Source organism: Ictalurus furcatus, chromosome 1 (genome assembly GCF_023375685.1).
Source record: "Ictalurus furcatus strain D&B chromosome 1, Billie_1.0, whole genome shotgun sequence".
NCBI lineage: Eukaryota > Metazoa > Chordata > Actinopteri > Siluriformes > Ictaluridae > Ictalurus > Ictalurus furcatus.
The window spans coordinates 27,925,512-27,950,626 of record NC_071255.1 but is presented as its reverse complement, the minus strand read 5'-3'; the positions used below and the strand labels follow the sequence as shown (position 1 = coordinate 27,950,626).

The window sequence follows — 25,115 nt, the reverse complement described above, 5'->3', positions numbered from 1 at the left end:
TACTGCTTGTTAAATTCATCCAATGCTGTTACAAAAACCACAAAACCCCTAACTTGTATCAGTGGATGAGACAACTATTTTTTTTTTCTTCAGATGTGCAGCAAGCAAGAGTAAGAAAACAGCATGGCATAAGTCTGAGACCATAGTCCTGCCCATTTCTTTTCTATTAGCTCACAAGATCAAGGTTTGCGAATTCATAGATTAAAGTTCGCCTAGATCAAATCATTGTGAAGTGGAAGAAATAACAAACAAAAAAAGGGTCTTTCACAAACCTCGTCGGTGAATTGGCTTTTCCATGGTGAATGGGATTTGCATTTGGGCTGACCACTACTTTACCTGGAAAGCTTCATTTTCACATGTCTCCTGTTTCAGATCTTACCCTAGTCTTATTTTTCTAAAGCAGGTCACTTAATAGCCAGAATGTTATCTGACTGGTGTAGTCTCACCAGAATTGATTGCCATAATTCTCCCTTTTATTAAAGGAATTTCCCCAATCTCTGACATACTGAATCTCTCAGCCTGTCTATGTCGCACCGAAATGCTTTGTTCGGGACCCTCTTGCTTTCAGAGGAGTCAGCCAGCCAGAAATAGACCAGATGTGAACCTAACACACTGTTCTCTATCTCTACAATGGTGTTGCAAATAAATCATATTGCAATATCTTCCATAAAGCATTGTGTTGCTGATCATTACCACAAACACCTTGTGGAATCTCAAGAAATCTGTGATCTCCTCCGTATTGCTGTATCAAGGGGTCAAAAAAGTGTCAATGCCACCTCTGTTCATTACACCACATTATGGTGTTCTGCACAATGACGCAAACTCACGTTATATTTGGTTGATTACCCTCTGATTTGTATAATATGGTATGTATGTTTGTGATGTGAGTACTGTTTGTATGCTCATGTTAATGATATGTACACTCAGTATATTTGGTGAATAAAAATATTCTGATTTTGACATGCAGCTCTACATGTAGGTGTATCACTTGCTGTATTAGGAGCCAGCTTTTCCAAAAAATTTGGCCACACAATGCTCAGTCAGTAATAGCAAGACAAACTTAGCCACAACAGAGCCAACTGGTTGACTGACCACACCACATGAGAGATGGCGCTGCTGCCTGGAATTGTAATGGGATGAATCACCACCCTTATCAAAATAAAGCACTGTCATTGTTTATAAAGCCACAAGCACTTACAGCAAGTTTTTATATTGGAGTAAAATATTAACAATGAACAAAAGGACTAGTACAAATGATAATCCTTTCAATTGGATGGGGAAAGTGATTCCTTCAAAATGCCTTCTGCAGCTTGAAGTTTTATATACATACGCAATACATTTATTATAGAAACCAGTGGGGCCAATAAAGAAATCACATGCTTGAAGGTTTAATGCATTTCAAAATAGATCACAAATGCCCGATAGCAAAAAGGGTGTCCAGATAGTGTACGTGCCAAAGGTTTTGAATAATTTTACTCACTAACACCACGTAGCACACTGGAGCCCAGCAACTACTTCAGCTGTTTCAGATTATTCCAGTGTCCTAAACAATAACATGCTAAAGATCAAATGTATGTTCAGAAGGTGGTCCATCACAGGTCATATTACATTACCTTCATACAAAGACAGAGCCAAATTTAATTTTTAAAATTTTATTTTTAATTAAATTAGTTTCAAGATTTATTAACATAATTACAGCACATGTTATAACTTGTTAATTAATCTCAAGCAATCAGTCGTTATTAATTAAGTCTTATTACTACTGTCAAGTCATTTTTAGCAATTATTATAATAATCATTAATTGTCTTATTATTACTACCAATAGAGAATTAAGTTCATTTTTTAAAAACAAACGAACAAATTGACAGAGAGGTGATTCTAAGACAAGGCTGCACTGTTCATTCCTTCAGTTTCTTTGGCCCGTCTTCCACGTTGTGCTGAGAACATGACCAAACAGAAATTCTAGCGCTTGTCCTTTCCTTCTCTGCACACTCATTAATACTGGGTTCATGATTCAGTCCTGTTTCTTCCAACCCCAAAGTGCCTATAAGAGTGCTACAGGACCATACCTGTGTAACATAAATACTCCTTCTCGGTCAGCATGCCACAGTCCAGCATACGCAAGTCAGAATAATCAGTACCATAATGCCATTATAAACTACCTGTTGATAAATAACAGAAGAACTTGCAATGAAGTTTTTCTATTGTGCTGATGGACCAGCAGGAGCATGTCTCTATTTCCTCCCTACATGTTACATTCTATTTCGGTTCAGACAGAATATATTTAGGGTATTTACAAAATGACTGTAATATTTTGAGCCCTTGCCTGTGTGATGAGAGTTCAATGTAATTAAAGGCTTCTTCACTCAGTGCTATATGGGCCATACACACCTGTATTCTGTCCGTGATGGCGATTGTCTGGTGTGTTACTTTTTAGGGTTACCACCTGTTGCATGGTATATAAAATTGGCACTCATTGCAGTAGCTGTAGCTGAGCCCTGGGATACTACAGAGCACGGTTTGTTCTCTACACCACTGAGATTCTCACCCCTCGCACTTCAGCAGGAGCCAGGGAGGACTCGTCATGCTGTAGTTCCATTTATGCGTTAGGAATGATGACAGGATGGGAGGTTAGGAAGGCTTGTCCCATGCGCCCCCTCTCGTCCTCTGCCACACAGACACGGTGAGAGTCGGGGGAATGGCTGTGGTGTACAGGTGCATGTGTGTCTATACAGAAGGCTAGGTCTCTGGATTTGGTGTGGCAAGCAAAGGAACGTTGTCCCTCCTCTTCCGGCCCAGAGGAGGGCGCCTGTATTGCTCACCGTCAGCCAATGTTTGTGGCAGGGGCTTCCGTTTGCTCTCTGGAAGCAGCAGAATGGACAGAACAGCCAGTAGGGCAAGAGAAGAGTAGACTACATGGTGCAGAAAGTAGCCGTAGTGGTTGCGCAGGTCCATCAGAGGAGAGCTAAGCCGACCCACGCAGCCAAGAGCCAGGATAGCACCCACCCCACTTCCCCTGGAAAGCCCAAGGAAAATGAACAGTTAGTTTAATTGCTGCAGATATTCTGATGTGTCTGAGCAGCAAAATTGGATTTTAGCATGACATCTGAAATGCTTTTATTTAATCAGTATTGCTCCACTTATTTACAATATAATTAATCAGCATTCATTTATTTTGACAAATGTTAAAAGGGCTGGCTCCATATAAAAATGACATTATAGCTTCTTTATAGAATTTGACATTATTCTTCTGGAACAAATTTCACCATTCAAATACTTTTAAAAGCTCTCATGTTCTACTGTGATTCAGTAGAATCAATTCCTCAACCTTCTGGCTAAATGGCAATTGAGATAGGAAAAGGCCTCTGTGTAAATACATGCAATACAACAATATAAGTAAATACATCTAAGTCATCCTTAATTTTTTAAATTCCAATTTGTTTTTTGTAGAAAAAAAAATCAAGTCTGTGGTTGAATGTGAAATGATGAGCTATTAGGCATAGAGTGTGCACTTTGTAAGTTCTGGCAGGCCATTATGTTAAACCTTATGTATTGAACATATAAAGTAAATATGAAGGCATTCAGTCTAACTGTGAGTTGGAGAGGTTTCAATAAATTTAAAGTGTTACCTAATGATGGTGGGCATGATTTCAGCAGTAAAGAGGATGCACAGAGAGGCAGCAGCCTGTGACGAGAACAGGCCCATCACGGAGAACACTGTAATGGCTGACTCGCTCAGATCTACAGAGACAAATGTACAACCATTAAGTCCACAAGCAGAAAAATTTGTGAAAAAAACTGACCTTTGGATCATGTTGGATCATATATCTTTAATATATGCAAATACATCTAATAGTAATATAGTACATACATAGTGTGTATATACTATATATATATATATATATATATATATATATATATATATATATATATATATATATATATATATGTATGTATGTATGTATACCACAGCGCTGTTGAATTCTCGATTCTGATTGGACATTTTCACTTAGGGGTGTACTCACTTTTGTTGCCAGCAGTTTAGACATTAATGGCTGTGTGTTGAGTTATTTTGAGGGGACAGCTAATTTACAATTTACATTGTAGCAAAGTGTCATTTTTTCAGAGCTGTCACATGTAAAGATATAATCAAATATTTGCAAAAATGTGAGGGGTGTATGCACTTTTGTGAGATACTGTATATATAAACACACACACACACACACACACACACACACACACACACACAGTACTGTGCAAAAGATTTAGGCACATGCAAAGAAATGCTGTAGAGCAAAGATGCCTTCAAAATAATTAAATTAAATGTTTTTACATAAAAAAGTAACGTAAAGAGCAGTAAACAGTAGTAAATGAAACAAAGTCACCGGTACAATTTGTGCAGTTTTATAAGGAAATGAGCTGTAAGTTTTATTGAGCATCGTGCAGAACCAGACACGGTTCTTCTGGAGACTTTGACTGTCGCACTTGCTTCTTATTTTTGCAGCAAAACCCAGTAGCCTTCATTATGTTTTTTTTGTCTGAAAGGTGTCTCTTACATAATATGCTGCTTTCTTTAATGACATACAAACATTTTTCTGTAACATTTAATTTTGTGCTGGAAAACTAATGTTTTTTAACTAATCTAAAATGTTTTTGTACCTACTTGAAAATGTAATAAAAAAAATCTATAACAAAGTTTGTACTAAAAATAAATATGGTGCCTAAAACTTTTGTAGGTAAAACGTCAGTGGGTATTTACCATTTGTGTGATACTACTGTACTACTGCTCTGCCACATGATGGCAACATAGTGCCAGAAATGTCCACGAGGCCATCTCAAATCTCTTTCTCAGATTTCAACATTTTCAATTTCAAAGATCAATCTATCTATCAGCAAGATCTGCACTCACACTCCATCAGGCCCAGTAGAATGAGTGAGGCGAGCCCAGTCATCGTCATGGCCAGCAAGAGAATGCCACGGCGACCAAACCGGTCCACTGTTGCCCAGAGCAACAGCCAAGCTCCACCTCCTGCACAGACAGACAGCAGGTAGGTCCAATAGAAACTGGATGCAGTGCCTCGAACATCACCCCTGAAGGAGCTGTAGCAGTGACTAATGCCATGAGAGATGAACCTGAGAGACAGCGGTTAAGAAAAGGAAAGAAATAATTTGTAGATTGAGTCTACATAAAGCAAATTTCTGTTGTCTTTCTATTCTCTAATTCATACTTGGATTCTTAATAATAGGTGTGTCCTGGAGGTCTGGAGTCCATCCAAGGGACACCATTGCATCACAGACCACCAAGCACACACACAATCACACACTCATTCACACCTAGGGGCAATTTAGTGTTGCCAATCTACCTATAGGCATGTCTTTGGAAGGTGTGATAAAACTGGAGAACCGAGAGGAAACCCACAAGGGGGAGATCATGCATAGAAACCGTAACTTGAGCTCAGGATCTGGGACCGTAGAGCTCTGAGATGTCAACTTTATCCACTGTGCCGCATAAACTATAAAGGTAGACATTTAATTCTGACTTACGAGGTAAATCCCAGCACACACATGTTTTTCCAGATGTTTCGACTCTGGAGTAGCTCTGGGAAGGACAAGTAGGGACGACCAGTCTGAGGGGACTCCGACTCCAGCTCTACAGGAACATCATAACAGGTCACGTTTACACTCCAAATGGTCAAGCATACTACATTTCTTAATCCCTCAACAAAACAGGAAGACTCAGACTGTCCCAGAGAAACAGTTCTAAATGGCTATGCGCCAAAGCTGAGTGAAAACAAATCTGCAGCTATTTAGCAAATGCTGAGTGACTTCAGTGTTTTCACTGTAAACTAGTCAGGTGGTGAGCGGTGTTCATGAACAGACCTGTGAAGCCATCATCTTCTCTTTGTCGCTCACTGTGTTCACTAAACGAGTTCATGTCACTTGCTCTCTCTGAGAGCAATAACCAGCGTGGGGACTCTGGAAAGACACCTGGAATACTAAGGACAGGCAAACAGATATGACTGTTTGTTGACAAGTTCTTTAAAACAAAAAGTGGAACAACATAATTGACACATTAATGCTAGCAGAGAGGTCTGGTAGCCAAAGAAACCAAGCTGATACAGATAGGTGCCTAATGTCTTCATGTTTCTGAGGGAACTTCAAATCAATAAGGTTTAATGACTCTCAGGATGTAGTCAGTTTTTATTCATCTCTTTATCTGCAACGACTGTTTTCTGCTTGTCGGGTTGCTCTGTCAGGATCCTGTATAGCCAGTACCTCCCCTTCTTTAAGACTGACCAACTCCAATCCTAACCACTATAAAGTGAACAGTTGAAAAAAAAGTTCAGAGCTGTAACATTTCCCAGCAGTCCCTCACCCATAGCAGAGGAAGAGAGAAAGAGGTGCTGCTCCGGTTCCTATCAACCCCCTCCATGTCGGGCATCCAACAGCTACTCCTAGCAATAAGAGCTCCCCGGCAACTGTTGTCAGTCCCGCAATCATGGTCACCAGGAGACGCAGCGAAGGGTCACACAGTTCCAAACCTTTCATTAAGCAGTGAGACAGCACACAAGCAAATAAATAGATCCATTGTAATAAACAAAGCAACAATGAATACAGCGTAAATAAATGTATGTGCGTAGTGTCCTAAGTATACTAATACCACATCACTGCTGAATACTTTATTCTGACTGGTCAGAAGGGGCTGATTCATTTTCTATAACAAACAGAAGTGCTCTTTTTTTATTTATATTATTTATATATATATATATATATATATATATATATATATATATATATATATATATATATATATAATATGTTATAGCAACCACTGGCACATGGACTTGTATGGTGGATGTTCCACATAAACGGATTTTTAAAATTATGTAATCATTGATATGGTAAGGTTTTCTGTAAAGAAACATTTATTTAACATTTTTGAAAGGAGTTTCCAGTGTCAGTACTTTGTAACAGTCAAGGTAAAGAAGTAAAGCCATAACAGGAATGTCTTCAGGATGGAAATCTCTGGCTTTCCCTGTAACACGACCAAAATATTTCTGATTAACTTATTAACTTAAAGGGAGAGAAAAAAAGAGAGGCCAGTGGGGGAACGACTGTTTATACAGTAGCTGCTGGAATGTAAGTGTGAACAGGAACTAACTTGTTTTGTAGACGCTTCCAAAACTTTAAATGCTATTTACTATAAACAGATAAAAATTATGTGTCCTTCGGTAATTAATAAAAAATATTGTAATCATTGACAGGTATAAAACACTTTAGGACATGCTGTTCTTTGAAAATAATTACCTTCAAGGTGGTATCACATGCTATATGACACAATACCTGCACTGATTACTTTCCTACAACATCACATCCTGTAGTGTTTTATTCCTTAATCATAAAAATGCATTTCAGTTCTTCTGATAGCATCTCCTTTCATGAATTAATCTGTCAACCATCAACAGAAGAACTAATGGCCTCTGCGTTTTTAGCTATACTCATACATGCCAGAGTTACTCATTTGATGAATGTCTCTTTCAAGATGCACTCTACTTACGTGCAATATATAGCACGAGATAAAGGCCGGCAGTGGCTGCGGCCAAGCAGAACCGCATGGCGATGAACATGGGGGGTGAGGCAGACACGCACACCAGTATGCCAAAAACCACAGACAAAGTGAGAGAGATTAGCAGGGTCTTCAGCCGGCCCAATCTGAGGAAGGGACAAACCATTAAGGAGACATTCTACACCAGGACATTTAGTTAAACACACTGTTCCTATACTGACTGATTAATAATTGGAATTTCAACACAGTTTTTAGCCAATATTGTGCATTATCATAATGTACCTCACGCTATACAAGACTATATATTAATGCCAATCATGCTACACACAAGGTAATTAGATCTTTGTGTTATTGCACTGCTTCTCACCGGTCAGCAGCATATCCAAGGCCCAGGCAGCCTATGAGGTTTCCCAGAATGAAGCACACCTCCTCCACTGGGACCAGCCAATACTGAGAGCACACCAGATTCCACTGCCAAGACAGGAGTCATGCAGACAGGAAGTGAGGACATGACAGTTTCATAACAAGAGAACATGGTAATGTTGTGCTGCTATTTAATTGGATATTATAATTCATAAAGGACCTTATAAAATCCAAAAAAAAAAAAAAAAAACACTATGGGGAAAACTACAATTCCCTTTCACCATTTAGCTGAAAAATCTCATATCAATTAATTAATTGTTTTATTACACATTTTCAACAAACAAAAAAATCAATTCTAAAACAAACAAAAAAAGACAACAAACTGAGCTGATTATATTTTATAGAGATACCATAAATAAACTCAGAATAATTTAGGGCTACAAACAAAGATTATTGCTTAATCAACCAGATACTAAATAGCATGCTCTGTCCTCAGTGGTGTTTTTGGGGCTATCAGGAAAAATGCAAGGCATGTGGAAAAGTCTGGGTGGAAACTCATCAGACAAGTTCTAAAGCAGTTTACAATGCATTTAATAATTATGATGAGAATGCAACTCTTGCTATGTTTAGTTTTTTTCCCCCTGCCTGTCCACACCCTGAAAATGCCAATGACACTAATCCTGCTTCAAAATGATTAAAGAGTAGCTACACAAATGTGCTCAACTTCCAGCAGTGACTGAAATGCTGAAGTTCCACTTTAAGGCATTAGTGCAAGTCTCAACTCCCATAATATCCACAGTGGTTGCTAGGTGATGTATAAAGCATATTATTTTCAAGTTTCCGTAAGCTGTGTTTTAACTCCCTAAGCAGGCAGTAGGGAGAACATGCTAGAAATAGACAGGCTAAACACCACAGGATTCTGTACAGAGCAGTGAACTTCAGTGAGACACAGAACCTTGCCATGGTACACGGAAATACACGCACATACACACGCAAGCTAACAACACACCTCAGAGATGTTTGTGTACTCTGTCATACTGAAACAATTCTAGTCTTCCCATACACTAAGAGTATGAATATGCGCACTGTTTGTTTTAGTAGGCTCAGATTTTCAAAATAACATGATTCCCATATTGTGCCAAGTACCAGGTATTGACATTGGCAAGTGGTGTATTAATTCAAGTGTAAAATAATCCTAAAAGTTGAAGTAATCTTGTGACAGCATATCATTGTGAATTAGGTAAACCCATGAGTATTTCATTATGGTTTAAATTGCAAAGAGAATTATGATTAACAAATGCTACTGAGTGGAAGACAGGATATGTTTCCAACACACCCCTGCTGGAGAAGGGACACTCAGTGTGGAATGAAGCATGAGAAAACACCAGGCTATTGTCAAATTGGTTACTCTCAAAATTTGACAATAATATGTGTATGGGTCACAGATTAGGGAAAAAAAAAAAAAGGTTTTTGACATAATGAAAATATTAATTTCATGGCTTTATCCTAGACAGTGGGATGTATAACTGCATTATATTTATACAAGAATAATGCCAAACACACATATGGGATTAAAAGAAATCCTGCTCAATAATATATCATTCAAAATAACACATACTTGTCAGAAAATCATATTAGGCACAGTACTACTTGGAAAGTTTGTATAACTGAAAATCTCACTCTAAGAATTGTACATCTTCAATAATAATTAAATAAAAATTACTGTCAAGCTTACATATGTTCCTATTATAATTACAACTTCAACTTTCGGCTCTGTAAGATGTTATTTCAACTTATTAAAAGATGATGTTGCCAATATTATTTAAATATTAACTTAAATCTAACGAGTACCTCAGTGACAATGTTATTCCTCAGGCCTTCTGTGACATTAAAGTCCCACCCAGCTTCACAGTCCACTACACCAGAGCGAGTGCCGTTAACAAACAGGTACTGAGTGCACTGGGAGAGTCCCCCACTGTCGCCTTCCCTAGTACCCTTCTCCCAGGGCAGTGAGGCATTTAGCACCTCATCTGTAGGGTTGGACACGGACAGGTGACAGTGATGGGGTGATGCCAGGGTCAACAATGGGTCAGAAGACAGCAAGAAGGCCATGAAGAGGTTGGGCAAGATGGAAAGCGCGATGAAGAGCCTCTGTTTCTTCCGTCCCAGGGCCATCACCATTACCTCACCTGTAGGAGGCAGCGAGGGAGGCATCGGGACGTTGGAGGGCGCAGGAGAGGACGGGGCAGGGGACGAGGGCAGAGAGGGAGGGGGAGGAGGGCAAGGACAAGGGGAAGCCAGAGGAGAGGGTGGGGACGTCATAGCTCAAGGTGAGGGGCCAGTGAAAAGCCGTCTGCTGTGTGGTATGGAGTCCGGAGATTCGCACCTGGCTTTGGATTCAACCTTTAATGTTGGTGTAAGAACAGGGGAGATAAAGAAAAGAATGAAAGAGAGAAAGACAGAATTTTAGATTTTGGTTTCTATTTCATCATCTAACAAAAGAAGAGAAAACAAGGCCTAACATGGCAAAAATGAGAGAAGTAAACTGATACAATTGCTATTACATTTCTGTTACATACTGTTGTATCAGAATCACTGAATTACCTTTCCAAATTATTAAACACTTCCTGAAATACTACCCTCTCTACCTGCCTACTAATCTATTATTACACTTGCCTTGGGAATCAATGAAACCATGGTTCATTCTGACTGGGGAAAAAAGACAGACGTCAGATACAGTGTCCTACACACCTGGAATAATCTTCAGAGGTCCTTGAAACTGTGTACTCATATGACACTGAGCCAGTTTAAACATGTAACCCTGTAAGACCTAATGTGTTATAGACAGTGTGTGAAAAAAAACAAAAAACATTCAAACCTTTGAGATCTTAACAGCTCCATGTTAAACTAAAGAAGTGGAGGTACTATGCATTATTTCTTTCCCTCCTTTCATGCTCTAGTGGTGAAAATGTGCTCAAACTTGTACATAGTGTCAGACAAGAGCATTCCAGACATTTTTAGCAATTCACAAAGAGTTTTCTACCTCAGAGATGTTGAATTCTCTAATCTGATTTATCATGTGTTGATAAATTTTCTATAACAGCATGGCTCTGACAATAGTACTAGCTGTAATGCAAATGATAGCTTTATATTAATGTGCAATCTAATATGTTATCGCTTTCTTTAGTAACGACTCTCTGACAGGGATTTGTATGGCGGACGAGCTGCATAATCTGCGGCTAGTAATAAATGGGTTTTAACAATGTCGTTATAAGAGTCGAGACGTTTATTTATCATGCGTGAGAGCGGTCCTGGGTGTCAGCACTCTGTAACAGTCCGTAGGTTTTCCACCACAAAAGAGATGTAAGGACCGAATGTTTCATGACAAGCTGTTTTTCTTTTTCTTCTCGTATTAACGTCAAGAGAGAGAAGTAGAGGCTGGTGAGCGAACAAGCTTCAATAACGTAAGTGATAACAGAAAATCATTTGACTCACGGATGCTGAAAAACATATTATCAAATGTAACTATAAATGGTTAAAAAGCACAATGTGTCACTCATTAATAAACTAGAAAATTTTAATGGTTGGTAAATTGCTGTGGTATAAGAGGAATTAAACACATCAGGATGTGCTGTAATAGGAAAATAATCAGGCTGTATCACACGGGCCCAACATTGAATATTTACTAATAGTGTTATTTCTTCAGTTACATTTTGTACGTTTGCAGTAAAATGTAAATTCATAGAATTGCATTTCTGCATCTTATTTGAGCTGTTTATATTGAATATTTGTGTTTAAGAAGTGGTCTAACTAAAGGTCTAAGTTTGGGTTCATGACTGGAGGAATTGAGAAACTGAGTGCTGAAGCAGAAACCACAAACAGTGGAATAGATCACCAAATCACAGGAAAAGCGTACGAAACGCAAGACTGGCCACGTTTAACCTCACGCATTAGAGGGTTAATTATGAACTTGTGCGCTTGTAAATGAATGTGTTTGGACTGCCCTCAATGAACTTCTAGAGAAATGAGAATTGAAATGAACAGTCTTAATCATGACAATGATCTCAGTTGTCTTATTATCTTTGAAATTACACAAACATTGCCCAGATCTGTTCAGTAAGGCCTACAACCATCCATCCAGCCTACTACCATCCATCCAACTACTACCATCCAGCTTGAGTTCATCTTCAGGAACCCGTGAATCTGTCTTTTTAATATCCATTCTGTTTAAAAATAATGACAGGTTTTCAGTATTTCAAGATGGAGAAGTTGGATCATATAGTGCTTAGTACAGCCTAGTGGCTGGATGTGCGTATTCCAGCATTACATAAGAGGCACATTAGAGATGGGGAAAAGTGCAGCATGTAAATAAACAAAAAAGAGCAACATTGTAGCAGGTTGTTATAACGTGGCTATGAACACAGAGCAGTGTGTGCTTGTGTGTTACTGTAGAAACAGCTGAGCCCTGCTGACACACACACACACACACACACACACAGACAGTATGAACAGTGTAAACACTGCTGCTTTCATCCTCTAAAGACACTTAGAGATTGTGAGTGTGATATATAAGGGACTTACCTCGTCCTGTGATGATGATGATGATGATGATGATGATGATGAGACTGTGAGAGCAAGTGTCACTTTGTCAGTGAGCTCAGTGAGAAATCATTAGGCGCAGGTGATTTTTCTTTCTTTCTTTCTTTAAGAGCTGGCCTCATAACCGCACTGCCTTCCCACTCAACGCGTGTCCTATTCCAAGCTGCAGTCCACTATACAAGTCTTCATGCTGGAACACTAATGTCCACTAAGCACAGGAAATTCAATGGCGTGGCCCGGGAATGGCACAAGTAGTCCTTTGTCCAAACAAAGGCTGTTGCTACACTGTCCTCCAGCCCGAGGTGCTATCCGCCGACATAAAACACACACATTAAATAAAGGCTCATTTCCGACACGCGCGACTTAAAGTGATTCAGCACAGACCGTACTAACCGGTTTCTCTGGGACAAAAAGAGGGCGGAAAATAAAAACTGCAACGGAACTACGTCCGGAAAAAGCGACCAGTCTCGTAATGTATCGGCTCCACTCGGCAGACTTTACCCTTTTCCGAAAAGAGCTGAGTTTCACTGTGCGGCCGCCAGGTGGCGCACTACATCCGCACAAAACACTGACTGGTCTGATGCATCTACTGCATGTCTCTCTCAAAACCTGTAAGTTGTATTATTCACCTTTCGGACATGTTTAACATGGTTTCACAGAGTTCTTTGCTTTAGTAGGCTACAGATGACCTCTACAGGCTTTCAAATGCTGTTTAGCTAAATCTGCACAGTGTTGATCCAGCTAGACACGTTAGGTCCAAGTCATTATTTATAGGCCTACTCATTTTCTGAGTTCTTAACAACCGTGCTGAAAAAACAAAAACAAAAAAAACACACACACACACACACACACACACACACACACACACACACACACACAATAGAAACCATCACAGAAATTCTAATGGTTTTATAGAATATATTGATAAAGTGTAATCCATATGTGTAACTAACATTTGGATATGTTAATAAAGTACAATCTATATGTATAACCAGCATTTAGAATTATTACTTAGAAGCATAATCTAATAATCAATATTAGTTAACAAACATAATCTATATGTATAATCAACATTTAGAAACATAATCTAAAACCATAGAAGACTTTTTAATCAAGTTATATTCTAAGTGTGTACTGAGCTAGAAGACTTCTATGTTGTAACGCACAGCAGGTGTTTTTCTGTATCTCTGTATTTCCTGTGTAATCTGAGTTAGAAGAACTGTGTATTTTGTCTACAGGAGCTTCACTCTATGGCAATAAATTAGCAATTAGACATTCACCAAAACTGTGTTTCCAATCAAAGTCCTTTAAGCTTGCAAACTAGTGTCAAAATAACAGATAAGACTTCCAGGATGAAGTGTACCAGGCTGGGACTAAAGCCAGAAAATCATTAAGGTATATGGGTGAATTTTGGGACAGAGTAAAAACCCTGTCCTGATGAAACCTTTAAGAAAATTCAACTGACAATGCATGCGCCACAAATGTAAGATATCATATAGATATGAATAATTATGTTGTGATGTTCACCACTGTACTGACCCCTGGTTCTGCTCCATGAAGTCCACTTTGAGATCCGCTGGTTTAAAGAGTCTAATACAGCTATAATGTAAGATTCACTCACAAATGGGGTATTAATATAGTCTGCACTTATAAAATGTTTCTCATTCACCCATTCATACACACACCAATGACAGCAGAGCTGCCATGCAAGGCGTTAGCTTGCCATCGGGAGCAACTTGGGGTTCAGTGTCTTGTCCAAGGACACTTCGGCATGTGGAGTCATGTGGGCCGGGATTTGAACCGCTAACCCTACGATTAGTGGACAACCTAAATAGGAATATGTTTTATCATTATCATTAATTTATTATAAATGCTTTACTGCTGTGTGCATGTCTCGCTTGCTCTGAGTTAAGATGCTGACATCTATAAAGTTGCTAAAAAGCACTATAAACATAAATTGACAAATTAGGTGATTTTTTAAAATAAACGTTTATTATTATTATTATGTGTCAATCTTGAGTGGGAACCTTACAACACAGTTTGGTCTATAGAAAGGGTACATTGTGTACATACAGTGTTGTGGTCTGTCAAGATTGGAAATTGGTATCTGTGGACTATAAACTATATTTTTACATTTTACATTTTATTCATTTAGCAGAGGCTTTTATCCAAAGCGACTTACAAATGAGGAAATACAAGCAAAGCGATATATCAAGCGGAGAACAATACAAGTAGTGCTACCATACAAGATTTCTAATTGAGTTCTAGGGAAGCAAAGCGCACAGAGGCGTAAGAGCCAGTGTAAGTGGGGGGTGGGTGCAACTTAGGGGTTAGTTACGTGCTCAGGGAAGAGGTGGGTCTTTAGCCGTTTTTTGAAAATAGTGACAGATTTTGCGGTCTGGATTGAGGTTGGAAGTTCCTTCCACCACTGAGGAACAGTTAGTGTGAAGTTTCTGGAAAGGGACCTCATGCCTCACTGAGTAGGCACTACTAAGCGTTGGTCATTAACTAATTGCAGGTTGCCTGAAAGAACATGAACTTAAACTACAGGAAGCCAGTGGAGGGAGATGAAGAGGGGTGTGGCATAGGTTCTTTTGGGCTGGTTCAAGACGAGACGTGATGCTGCATTCTCAATCATCTGAAGGGGCTTGTTGGAGCTGGCTGGGAGGCCTGGGAGTAGTGCATTGCAATAGTCCAGTTTTGAGATAACAAGAGCCTGGAGTAGTTGCTGTGTATCCTGTTCAATGAGATAGCGTCTGATTTACTTAATGTTGTACAGAATGAACCTACAGGACCATGCAGTTGTTGAAATGGCTTAGAGTACCAGGTATTCCCAGGTGGTCTCCCATCTAAGTACTAACCAGGTCCAAAGGCCAAAGGTTTGTGGACACCTGACCATCATACTTATATGCAGTTTGTCCCTAAACTGGTGCCACAAAATTGGACACACACAATAGTATAAAATGTCTCTGTATGCTGTAGCTTTACAATTTCCCTTCACTGGAACTAAGATTCTCGAACATGTTCCAGCATGACAATACCCCTGTGCACAAAGCGAGGTCCATGAAGACATGATTTGCCAAGATTGGAGTGGAAAAACTCAAATGGACTGCCCAGAACCCTGACCTCAACCCCACTGAACACCTTTGGGATGAACTGAAACGCTGACTGCACCTCAGGGCCTCCTCATGTGTTATCAGTTCCTGACCTCACTAATGCTCTTGTGGCTGAATGAACACAAATCCGAACAGCCACACTTCAAAATCTAGTGCAAAGCCTTCCCAGAAGAGTGGAGGTTATAGCAAGAAAGGGCACTAAATCTGGAATGGAATGTTCACGCACATATGAATATGAAAGTCAGGTGTGCACATACTTTTGGCCATATAGTGTATTTTGATTTTCTTAGTAGTTACAGATGCTTCCCTTACAGCAAAGTCACATGAACTTCACATATAAATAATAACAAATTACAAATTCACAGGATTAATTTATTTTTACATGATTTTTTCCCCATCGCATCTTATTCACATAATCACATGATTTAAAAAAACAACAACACTTGATCATGTGTAATGTATGCAATTAAGGAAAATGTGTACAACTATCTTATAAACTCTATGCACGTTCACCTCTTTTAACAGTTAACAGAAAATTATGAGTGATTACCAATCTGTTAATCACTCATAATTTTCCGTTCTAGTGGTTTGTAGTTTCTATGATCGCATTTAACTTAATTACAATTACCAGGAAATACGAAGTTCCCTCTAGATTTATTGGCCTTTTAATAAATGCAAGTCACTGGTCATTTGGTGTTTCGTAATGCTGGGTTTTGAGGTGCTGAGACTGAGCTGAAATACTGTCTTTCCAAATCGTGTGGCTGTATTTCAGGCCTGGAACCACATATTGCCCCATAGAAACTGGTGCAACTCAAACATTTGAGCACCAAGTTATTTCAACATATATTCAGGTATAATTGTAAGTTCTCTTAAGATTTTCCACTACCTATCCAAATTTCTCCTCTGCTCTCTCACCATTTTCCCTCATTGCACTAACAACCCGTCAGTTTGGTGTTATCAGCTCCAGCCATCTGCTCTCATGGCTTAGTTTTAACTTGGGGTAAAAACAGAACACACACACACACACACACACACACACACACACACACATATCATGTATATCATATTTACAGTGATACTAAAGAGAGGCACTTTTCATCCCAAGAAAATGTTATGGTGTGAGAACAGATGACAGGGCCTGATAACACTGGATCACTAGCAAACACAGACAAACAACCAGAAAAAAAAAACCCCTGTGTGTGTCCACTTCCCACTTGCTATCTGCATGCCCTGTGTCTGCAGTGGCTGCCACAGGAAGGCTTATAAAGCCATGCTTGTTGATGATATCTCCAGTTCAGTGTCCCACACAATGATGAAATCATACCCGTCCCACCAGAGCTGGGCCTCTGCTCTTCCCCACTAAAAATCCTGTGTCACTGTGTCAGTTGGCAAGAGCCTTTAGGTGAAGTAAGAGGGTAGGAGCCTAAAGGATTACTAATAGTATAGTAGATAATGTGTTATATTCGTCATATAACTGAAGTGATTTTCTAGTCTGTGCATGCTAAAATAATTATAAAATTCAGAAATATTAATATATTGTTATTTACTGTGGTGAAAAGCATGATAAAAAAGTACTGTTACTGTAGTGATAAGTCACATGGGTAAAAAGGTGAAAAACATCTGGTGAAAAATTGCTTGAGAAATTTACAGGGTACTTTTTGTCTAAAACTGACACGACTAATCTCAAAATCTTCTGTGCTAACTCACCAAATGAACTATGCTGAAGTTAACACCAATTATCAACAGCATGTTGGTAGGTAACATGGTAGGTAAAGGTAATGTTAGCTGGCTAGCTAGCTCATGTTAATTCATACATGTTTCCAGCTATACAGTTAGCTATGTAGCAAGGACCTCACTTAACATTAGCCTGAACATTACCTATAGAGTGTAGCAGCACTTAGATATAATTAACCCAGCAGGCAATCAGCACTGAACACTGAAGTGATACCTTAAGTTTAATACAGAGCTGTCATGCTGTAAAGCATCAAATGTTCTGGCTAGCTAGTCAAGCTCATTAAGCTAGCTAATGACTTCCCAGTACATATTTTCACAGGTTGAATACTGAGCTGTGAAATGTCTCCATGGGCATAATTTGCAGATTATTACCACAGTGTTTCCTTTAAAATATTTAAAACTGAAGATCAATTGGGCCAGGGATGCTCTTCTGTCTCCACTGTCTCAGACATTACAGCTGCTGATTAAAGCATTTGGCGCCTGAAGTGTTGCTTTTTCAAAGGAAACTGCTTTGCTCTTTTTTAAATGATTTACTATTGGCACATAATGCCTTTTAATTGGTTTATAGTATTCCAGGATTAAATGTGGCTAAAATCTCTTCCAGAGGTAAAAAGAAAAGAAAAAAAAAGTATTGTCGTTTACTTAATAATAATAATAATAATAATAATAATAATAATAATAATAATAACAACAACAATAGTAACAATAATAATAAAAAGTTAACCATATTACTTTCCACCCCTGGTTTATATATATATATATATATATATATATATATATATATATATATATATATATATATATATATATATATATAAAATACATAATAATGGAGAACTTTTTTTTTACAACAATAAAATTTTGTTTTGTTCAAAAGTAAAATAAATAAAGTTCACTTCACATTACATATATATACAGAAAATATGCTATAAATGTAATATGCAATGTGAAGCAAGTAATATTTTAAAAGTTAGCTTTATTTATTTTACTTTTGAAAAAAACAAAAATTTTTGTGGTAAAAAAAAAAATGTTCTACATTATTTTGTATTTGTCCTTCTGTGTTTAAGGGTTTCTTCCACTTGTGTATGCTATAGACTATATATTAGGACAATTCTTCTTTTTTTTTGTAAACACTGACATTTCTGATACATATATGTCCAGTAAATTACATTAAAACATACATTATTTATATAAAATATAAGTTCAGTGCAAAAGATTGCATACACTAACAAGTCATTTAATGAGAGCTTTACAGCTGTTTCAAAAAATGGTAACAAAAAAAAGTAACAAAAATGGTCAACAAATGTCATGTAAAGATATGAATAATAAAACAGTGTGAGCCGAAGTTCCCCGCTGAAGCTACGATTACATATATGGCTATGAGGAACATTCAATTATCAAGAAAATAGCAAAATGGATGTGAAATTCTGTACTTGTTAATAAAGACAGAGCCAGAAACATCCTGTCCTCTTGAAACTTTGTTTAATTCACTTCTATCATAATAATACTAAAATACTTGGATTCTTGGAAAAATACAAAAAAAAAAAAGATGGACATGAATTTGTTTTTATAAATTAGAGACTATTGAAAAGGCCAACTGTACTGCAAAAACATTTTACCAAGTGAAAATATCCTGAATATAGTCAAATGTATCTAGTATTTCCTATTATAAGATTAGCATGCAACAAATATAAGCTTATTAAACTTATTTTAAGACATTGTTACTAATTTTAAGCTTGACTTTCTCTGATTCTATTGGCAGATAATTCTGCTCATTTTAAGCATTTATTTCTAAAATGGTGTAAAATTATCTGCTAATAGAAAAAAAAATGTAAAGAATAGAATGAGTAAAAATGTCTCAAAATAAGTTTAATAATCTTTTATTTGGTGTATGGTAATCTTATAATAGGAAATACTAGATAAATTTGACTATATTCAAGATATTTTCACTTGGTAAGATGTCATTTCTTGCAGTGTGTGCCATTTTCCTGCTTTTCTTTTATTTGGTTAATTGAATACATAAAGAAAGCGCTTTAATAAAGTGATGCTATCTGCAGTTTAGCTAGCCTGACTACATTTCAGAATATTTATGGTCCATTTTGATCTGCATATTGCTTTACAGGCTATCCTATTGATATAGAAACTGAGTGAGTCTAAAATATGACAGTATAATCTTACAGCCTTTACATTTCTTCATTTATGTAATTATACAATCAGGTCCACTAACCTGATAACTACGGTAAGTGAGTTTCTAAGGTCTCTCAACAGTTCTCGTCAACTCTTAAGTCATTTACTTTGCTCTGTAGGTGGCGCTGAGAGAGATAGCGACTGAGCGTGTCCACCTCATGGCTAAGTTGTTCGATGTGCAGCAGTAGCCTGTGATTTTCCTCCTGAAGCTCCAAGGCCTTTTGCTGGGTGAGCTGGATACGCCGGCGTGCCTTATCCCGGCTCTTCCTTACAGCGATGTTGTTGCGCTCACGCCTCAGTCGGTATTCCATGCTGTCCTTACTCAGGCCTCTCTTCTGCCCTGGCTGCCGAAAAGTGGACGGAGGAGGAGGAAGAAGGAACTGAGAAAACTCCTTTACCGTGTTGCAAAGTTCACAGAAGAGGTAGAACGAACACAAAAGCAATATGATCACTTGACTTGCAGTAAATACTATTATGCAATATTGCATCAAAGCAGTGGGAACAAAAAAAAAAGGCTAATAATAACATTTCTTGTACCTGTTGTATAACGTGACTCTGCTGTGCTGGTCTTTCAATTGTTGAATTCGAACAAGTAGAATAGGGCAAATACGCCATGCCCATCATTGGCTCTCCGCTCCTATCACTTGTCCTGGACAGTCCCTGAGACCCCATCGAATAGCCATATGGTCCTTCTTCCATCTGGGAAATGTGACTGGGCAGGCTACTGGAGGTTGAAGTGGTGGAATCAGGAGCCAAGGCCAAGGTGTTGCTGACCAGTGAGGAGCACGAATGATTATTGGATGAGAATATGTGAGCAGTAGAACGACTGTGTGAGATTGACATCTAAGTAGACAAGAATTGATAAATAAGCAAAAGTGTTTCTATGTTCATTAGTAGCTAGAAGAATAAAAATATTTTAAGTCAAATTTAGTCATGTAAAGATAGCAGCACTTCCTCAATCCAGGTACGTAAACACAATAATTCAAATGATATTAGCTGTCTTTCATAGTCTATGTTGGAGAGAAAAGACAGTAAAATAGAGGTTTGAAAAGAACTCACCCTTACTTTGCCTTCTTCTTTGTCCGTTTTGCTCCACGCTTGCACCCAAACTACACTGATCTGTCCAAAAAATCCGTTATAGTACAGGTACTCAAGAGATCATGACACCATCATTTCCTCTGTCACAACCCCCTTCTCTGTCTCTCTCACTCTCTTTTTGCCTCACACATTGGCTTTTTAAATTTCACTGACTTTCTAGGGGATAAATGTAAATTATTATCTCGGATTTTCCATATAATAATATTTTAATAATATTAATATATCTAATAGTCTATTAATATTCAGGAATACAAAAACGAAGCAGGGAAAACATGTAAATGCCTAATTATATTTATTCTTATATTTAAGCCAAATATGTCTGTGCTCTGATATCCATTTTTTTAAAGTGTTTTTGTTGTTAAATGTTATAGTTTCTCAATCAGTATGACCCAAAACGGATAAAACATGTGAGGTTGGGTGCCCAAACTGCAGACATACTAGTCAGAGAAATAATAATAATAATAATAATAATAATAATATGTTTATTAGTCCATATTTATCAAAACAATTTAGCTATGATTCATAATTTTCACTATCCATAGAGCTATCTGTATTAGGATTTAATTGGCAAACCTGTTCGTAGACCTGCAACACAACTCTGAGAAAAACGTCAGAGAAAGGATGAAAGGTAAACCAATGAGCAAGAATTCTTGATGGACAGAACCAGTCAGTGATGGATGGACACTCGAACAGTAGAGTGACAAAACTGAACTGTATAACTCACAAACCTGGGCATGGATCTTATCTTCTTAAATAACTACATTTCAGTAGTTTTGTGATTTTTTAAAAATTGTTTATCTCAGTTTAAATAGTATAGGAGTAGCTCTGACTTTTCTCTACCCCGAATGGATAATTGGGTCATTGACAAAAGCCAAAAAAAACCCCAAACTGACATTTGTCTGCTCTTAAAATGTATGATAGCGCTTCTGTTCTTCTCAGGGACGAGTCAATGTCTAACTTGTTCCTCATTTGTTCGATATTTGCTCAGCAAGGTCTTAAGCCTTTATGATTAAAGTCTGTTTTCTTTTCATATTTATATTACCATTTATTGCATGGTGGTTATTTTATATATTTTAGCCAACAAGCAGACAAACTTTAAAAAAAAAAAAAAAATCACACACCCTTTAACAGTTCTACAGATTGCTTGGTCTTTTATTCAACAGCCACAAAACATTTACACCATTTCCTGTAAAAGAAATGAGAAGACATGTAAGTAAAGGGAAGTAGACATCAATACTCCACAGAAAAAGAAATCACTATTGTTAACTTTGTATACTTTTGGCATCAAGAAAGTTTAAAACCTCAAAGGTTTAAAACCTCAATCAGAACATGCCATAACAGTACACTGAGACTAGTAATAAAATCTGTATTTACACAAATTGTAATGTTTATTTTGTTTTTGGTTTACTAAGGTTCCTTAAAAACATATGTTTAGCCAACAACAGAAAAAAAGAGAAAACCTACAGAATATAGCCAGTCGATGAAGGCAGACACGCGAGTGAAGACAGTTGGTTTGCTGTACAGATTGCAGTTTACAGCAGAGCCAAAGCTGACTACACCATGAACCCTCCAACTGTCATCACTGAAGCAGTTCAGAGGTCCACCAGAGTCGCCCTGAAATGTTCATATGGCCCACAGGATCAGGACAGAAATTAATTACAAATATAATGAAACTGAATTGTCAAGGCTGGGAAAATATCTGTACCTGGCAACCAGAGGTCAAACCATCTCCTCCAGCACACACCATGGTTTTCTTGACCACACTGCCCCACCATGCAGGAGTGGAGCACACAGTGTAGTCTACCACACTGATGGGTGCCTCCTGCAGGACATCTGGCATATAACCACCAGCTAAGGACAGGGTAATGTGAAACAAGGACCAGTCAGATATTAAAAATCTTTTAAAACATTCTATAATTTACACAATGGGATTTCTGCTCTGAGATGTAGATTATAAAATTTGACACATTGAAGATGGCTTGATCCAACAAGCTCCTGGTTATTTAAATTAGTGTTTATTAACTGTTGGTGTGTGGTGCCATTGGGGTAGGGTGGGGGTGGGGGGATGTTGGTGGGGGTGTTTTACTTGATGGGACCTTAATGCATGTAGAAACAATAGAAATTTCAGTGATGTTAAATTCAAAGTTAAAATTTAAATAATAAAAGTACAAAAAAAAGGTATATTACTATATATTAATATATTTCACAAACAAAAGTAACACACTTTAAGTAACAAAATGTCCCATTACAAAATGTTCTATTAATACTAGCCTATCTAAAGTATCAGGGGGTACTTAAGGCAAATAGTTTGGGTTGAAGGGGTTCAGCTGTCCAAAAGGTTTGAGAACCGAAAATTTAATTGGTCTGGAGCAGAAGCATCAGGAACATGGATCTCAGCTTGATTAAGGAACATGATTAAACAAAATTATTGTGGAAAACCTTTTTAAACTTACTAGCCAGAAGTCCCCATCCAGTAATATAGCACGTAAAGCCATTGGGCAGAACTTGACCACTGTAAGGCACCTCTGCAATGGCTACATAACCATTGTCGTAGACCGGAGAGTCCAACTTCATCAAGGCAATATCATTCCTGATGGGAATGAAATACATGATATAAGCATATAACATGTAATATAAGGTATTAAACATGACACCACATGCAATTATAGTAACATAATCCACAACAAGGTGGTGTGATGCTTCACATTAGGCCTTTACCGCCATGAAGTGGATTATTTTCCTATGACAGCATGTCCTGAAGCATTTTATAATTCTTATACCACAGCGACAAATCGTGCTTTTTATGGTTACATTGTGGAACATCTGTGCAGCAAGTTAGTAACTGTTATGACTTATATCAGCTATAAACATTTATTTCTTCACCAGCCTCCTTTTTTTAATCCCTTGAAGTAATAAGAGAAAAAATGCAGTTTGTCATATTATGGAAAAAACGCAAATACACAAGTCCTGAAAGGTTTTTACAAGTACCGACACCCGAGACTGGTTATATAAAGACACTTTTTAAAAAATAAATGTATTTTTAATCCCTGTGAATAAGTTGTTACTAGAGAAACAATTATGCAATAGAATGAATACATTAATATAAATCTATCATTTGAACTACAGCTGGAACTACTGTCAGAGCTGCTGTTACAGAAATCTAATCAACAACTTTTATCTAATCAGATTCGAAAATTCATCACAGTGGTATAGTTTGCTTAATACAGCATATATGAGATTAATAAAAATATAAAAACTTTAAAGTTGCACCCTGTTGCAAGATCTCCAGTCCAGCCAGGATGAATTTTAATCCTTGTCACAGCACGAACCTGCTCACGGCCTTCGGCCTTACTGAGGTCATACTCCCCCAAAACCACACGATATTTCTTGACGTCCAAACTGTGAGAGGAATAAATTCGTTTTTGTGCTTATATGTTCCAGAGTAATTTAACAGTGCTATTTATTATGAGTATTTACACATAAAATATGCAAATTTCATTTTTAAAACTAGAAACACACATAACTGATTATAGAAATGTCAATTCCATGTTAAATTCAACTAGAAAATTTTATATCAGTGCTCAAATAAATGTATTTTTGTGCTCATATGCCCATAATCATTTTATAGCGCTATGTTTGTATGAGTATTTACACATGAATGTAGTTTGCACACTACGGTTTTTTTTTAGAATAGAAACACACACAGAATTTAGTATTAGATGGAAGAGAGAAAAGGCCTCACTCGAGGATACAGTGGGCTGCAGTCATCACGTAATTGGCACCAATAAGGCTTCCTCCGCAAATGTGAGCAAAGTCACCACTGTTCCAGTGATCATTCTGCAGAGATATCTGCAAAGGGACAAATAAGGATATAACAATAATATTACAATATACAACAATATCATTAGCTTGGTATAACACTCTTGCTTTTGGACCCTGGACAGACATATACGTAACTATGACTAATGGGTATTAGGTAAATCTAAAAAATATGAATATCTTAGTTGGTTAGTTTTGCCATTTCTAGTATGTGATTACCTGCCATTTCCATGTATTTGGGCGTGCATTGGACCCACCTACAACCTTCCCACTCTGCCCCTCATTCTCCACTGCCTGCTGGGGTAGAACAGTGGCAGAGATGAGACCTGCAAACCACAAATGCATTCAGAGATATTAAGCAGAAGGCTGAAATAATAAAGCAGAACCAAATGAAAATCATTAAACAATTGCACGTGTACTAAAATAACTAGACAGCTAAAGCAACTACATTTTCTGTATGGAAAGGATGAAAAAAGTAAGAGTGTATATGTATTACCAATACAAGTCAAGAGAACTGCAAGGTGCATCATGCTGGATTGCAAATGATTTTCCTTCAAAAATGACCTCATACTTATACACCTGATGGGAGTCCAGGTGTCTGTCACAGGCAAGGGTTATTTACACTGGAGTG

General features: G+C 37.7%; 3 protein-coding genes across 3 annotated transcripts; all 3 read right to left on the bottom strand.

Annotated features, from left to right (window-relative positions):
• Nucleotides 1-855: 855 nt before the first annotated feature.
• On the bottom strand, nt 856-10,253 carry slc22a17 (solute carrier family 22 member 17). Its single transcript, XM_053635363.1, has 9 exons — nt 9,783-10,253; nt 7,936-8,039; nt 7,560-7,714; nt 6,378-6,543; nt 5,882-5,997; nt 5,546-5,651; nt 4,911-5,134; nt 3,631-3,742; nt 856-3,017 (listed from the first exon to the last, which is right to left on the bottom strand). Exons 1-9 carry the CDS (start codon nt 10,251-10,253, stop codon nt 2,741-2,743), a joined length of 1,731 nt encoding a protein of 576 aa, XP_053491338.1. The 3' UTR covers nt 856-2,740.
• Nucleotides 10,254-18,443: 8,190 nt separating this feature from the next.
• cebp1 (CCAAT/enhancer binding protein (C/EBP) 1) lies at nt 18,444-21,401 on the bottom strand. The gene is made up of 5 exons (XM_053628936.1): nt 21,394-21,401; nt 21,239-21,263; nt 20,633-20,676; nt 20,105-20,336; nt 18,444-19,959 (listed from the first exon to the last, which is right to left on the bottom strand). Exons 1-5 carry the CDS (start codon nt 21,399-21,401, stop codon nt 19,642-19,644), a joined length of 627 nt encoding a protein of 208 aa, XP_053484911.1. The 3' UTR covers nt 18,444-19,641.
• A 387-nt stretch (nt 21,402-21,788) lies between these two features.
• LOC128614063 (elastase-1-like) lies at nt 21,789-25,106 on the bottom strand. The gene is made up of 8 exons (XM_053635355.1): nt 24,981-25,106; nt 24,704-24,810; nt 24,408-24,514; nt 23,936-24,064; nt 23,119-23,255; nt 22,371-22,516; nt 22,130-22,279; nt 21,789-21,851 (listed from the first exon to the last, which is right to left on the bottom strand). Exons 1-8 carry the CDS (start codon nt 25,051-25,053, stop codon nt 21,840-21,842), a joined length of 861 nt encoding a protein of 286 aa, XP_053491330.1. The 5' UTR covers nt 25,054-25,106; the 3' UTR covers nt 21,789-21,839.
• Between the last annotated feature and the right edge of the window lie 9 nt (nt 25,107-25,115).

What these genes read in the sequence shown, in the direction of transcription:
- LOC128614063 (XM_053635355.1), bottom strand. Translation starts at nt 25,053, where the DNA reads ATGAGGTCATTTTTGAAGGAAAATCATTTGCAATCCAGCATGATGCAC. An exon ending in CAAATACATGGAAATGGCAG is followed by an intron (nt 24,515 to 24,703) that starts GTAATCACATAC and finishes GTCCCTTTGCAG; the next exon opens with ATATCTCTGCAGAATGATCA. An exon ending in TGGATGGGGACTTCTGGCTA is followed by an intron (nt 22,517 to 23,118) that starts GTAAGTTTAAAA and finishes CCCTGTCCTTAG; the next exon opens with CTGGTGGTTATATGCCAGAT.
- cebp1 (XM_053628936.1), bottom strand. An exon ending in CGGACAAAGAAGAAGGCAAA is followed by an intron (nt 20,337 to 20,632) that starts GTAAGGGTGAGT and finishes CTCACTGGTCAG; the next exon opens with CAACACCTTGGCCTTGGCTC. An exon ending in AGAGTCACGTTATACAACAG is followed by an intron (nt 19,960 to 20,104) that starts GTACAAGAAATG and finishes AACACGGTAAAG; the next exon opens with GAGTTTTCTCAGTTCCTTCT.
- slc22a17 (XM_053635363.1), bottom strand. Translation starts at nt 10,253, where the DNA reads ATGACGTCCCCACCCTCTCCTCTGGCTTCCCCTTGTCCTTGCCCTCCT. An exon ending in GGAATAACATTGTCACTGAG is followed by an intron (nt 8,040 to 9,782) that starts GTACTCGTTAGA and finishes CTGTCTTGGCAG; the next exon opens with TGGAATCTGGTGTGCTCTCA. An exon ending in ATCATGCCCACCATCATTAG is followed by an intron (nt 3,018 to 3,630) that starts GTAACACTTTAA and finishes TGGGCTTTCCAG; the next exon opens with GGGAAGTGGGGTGGGTGCTA.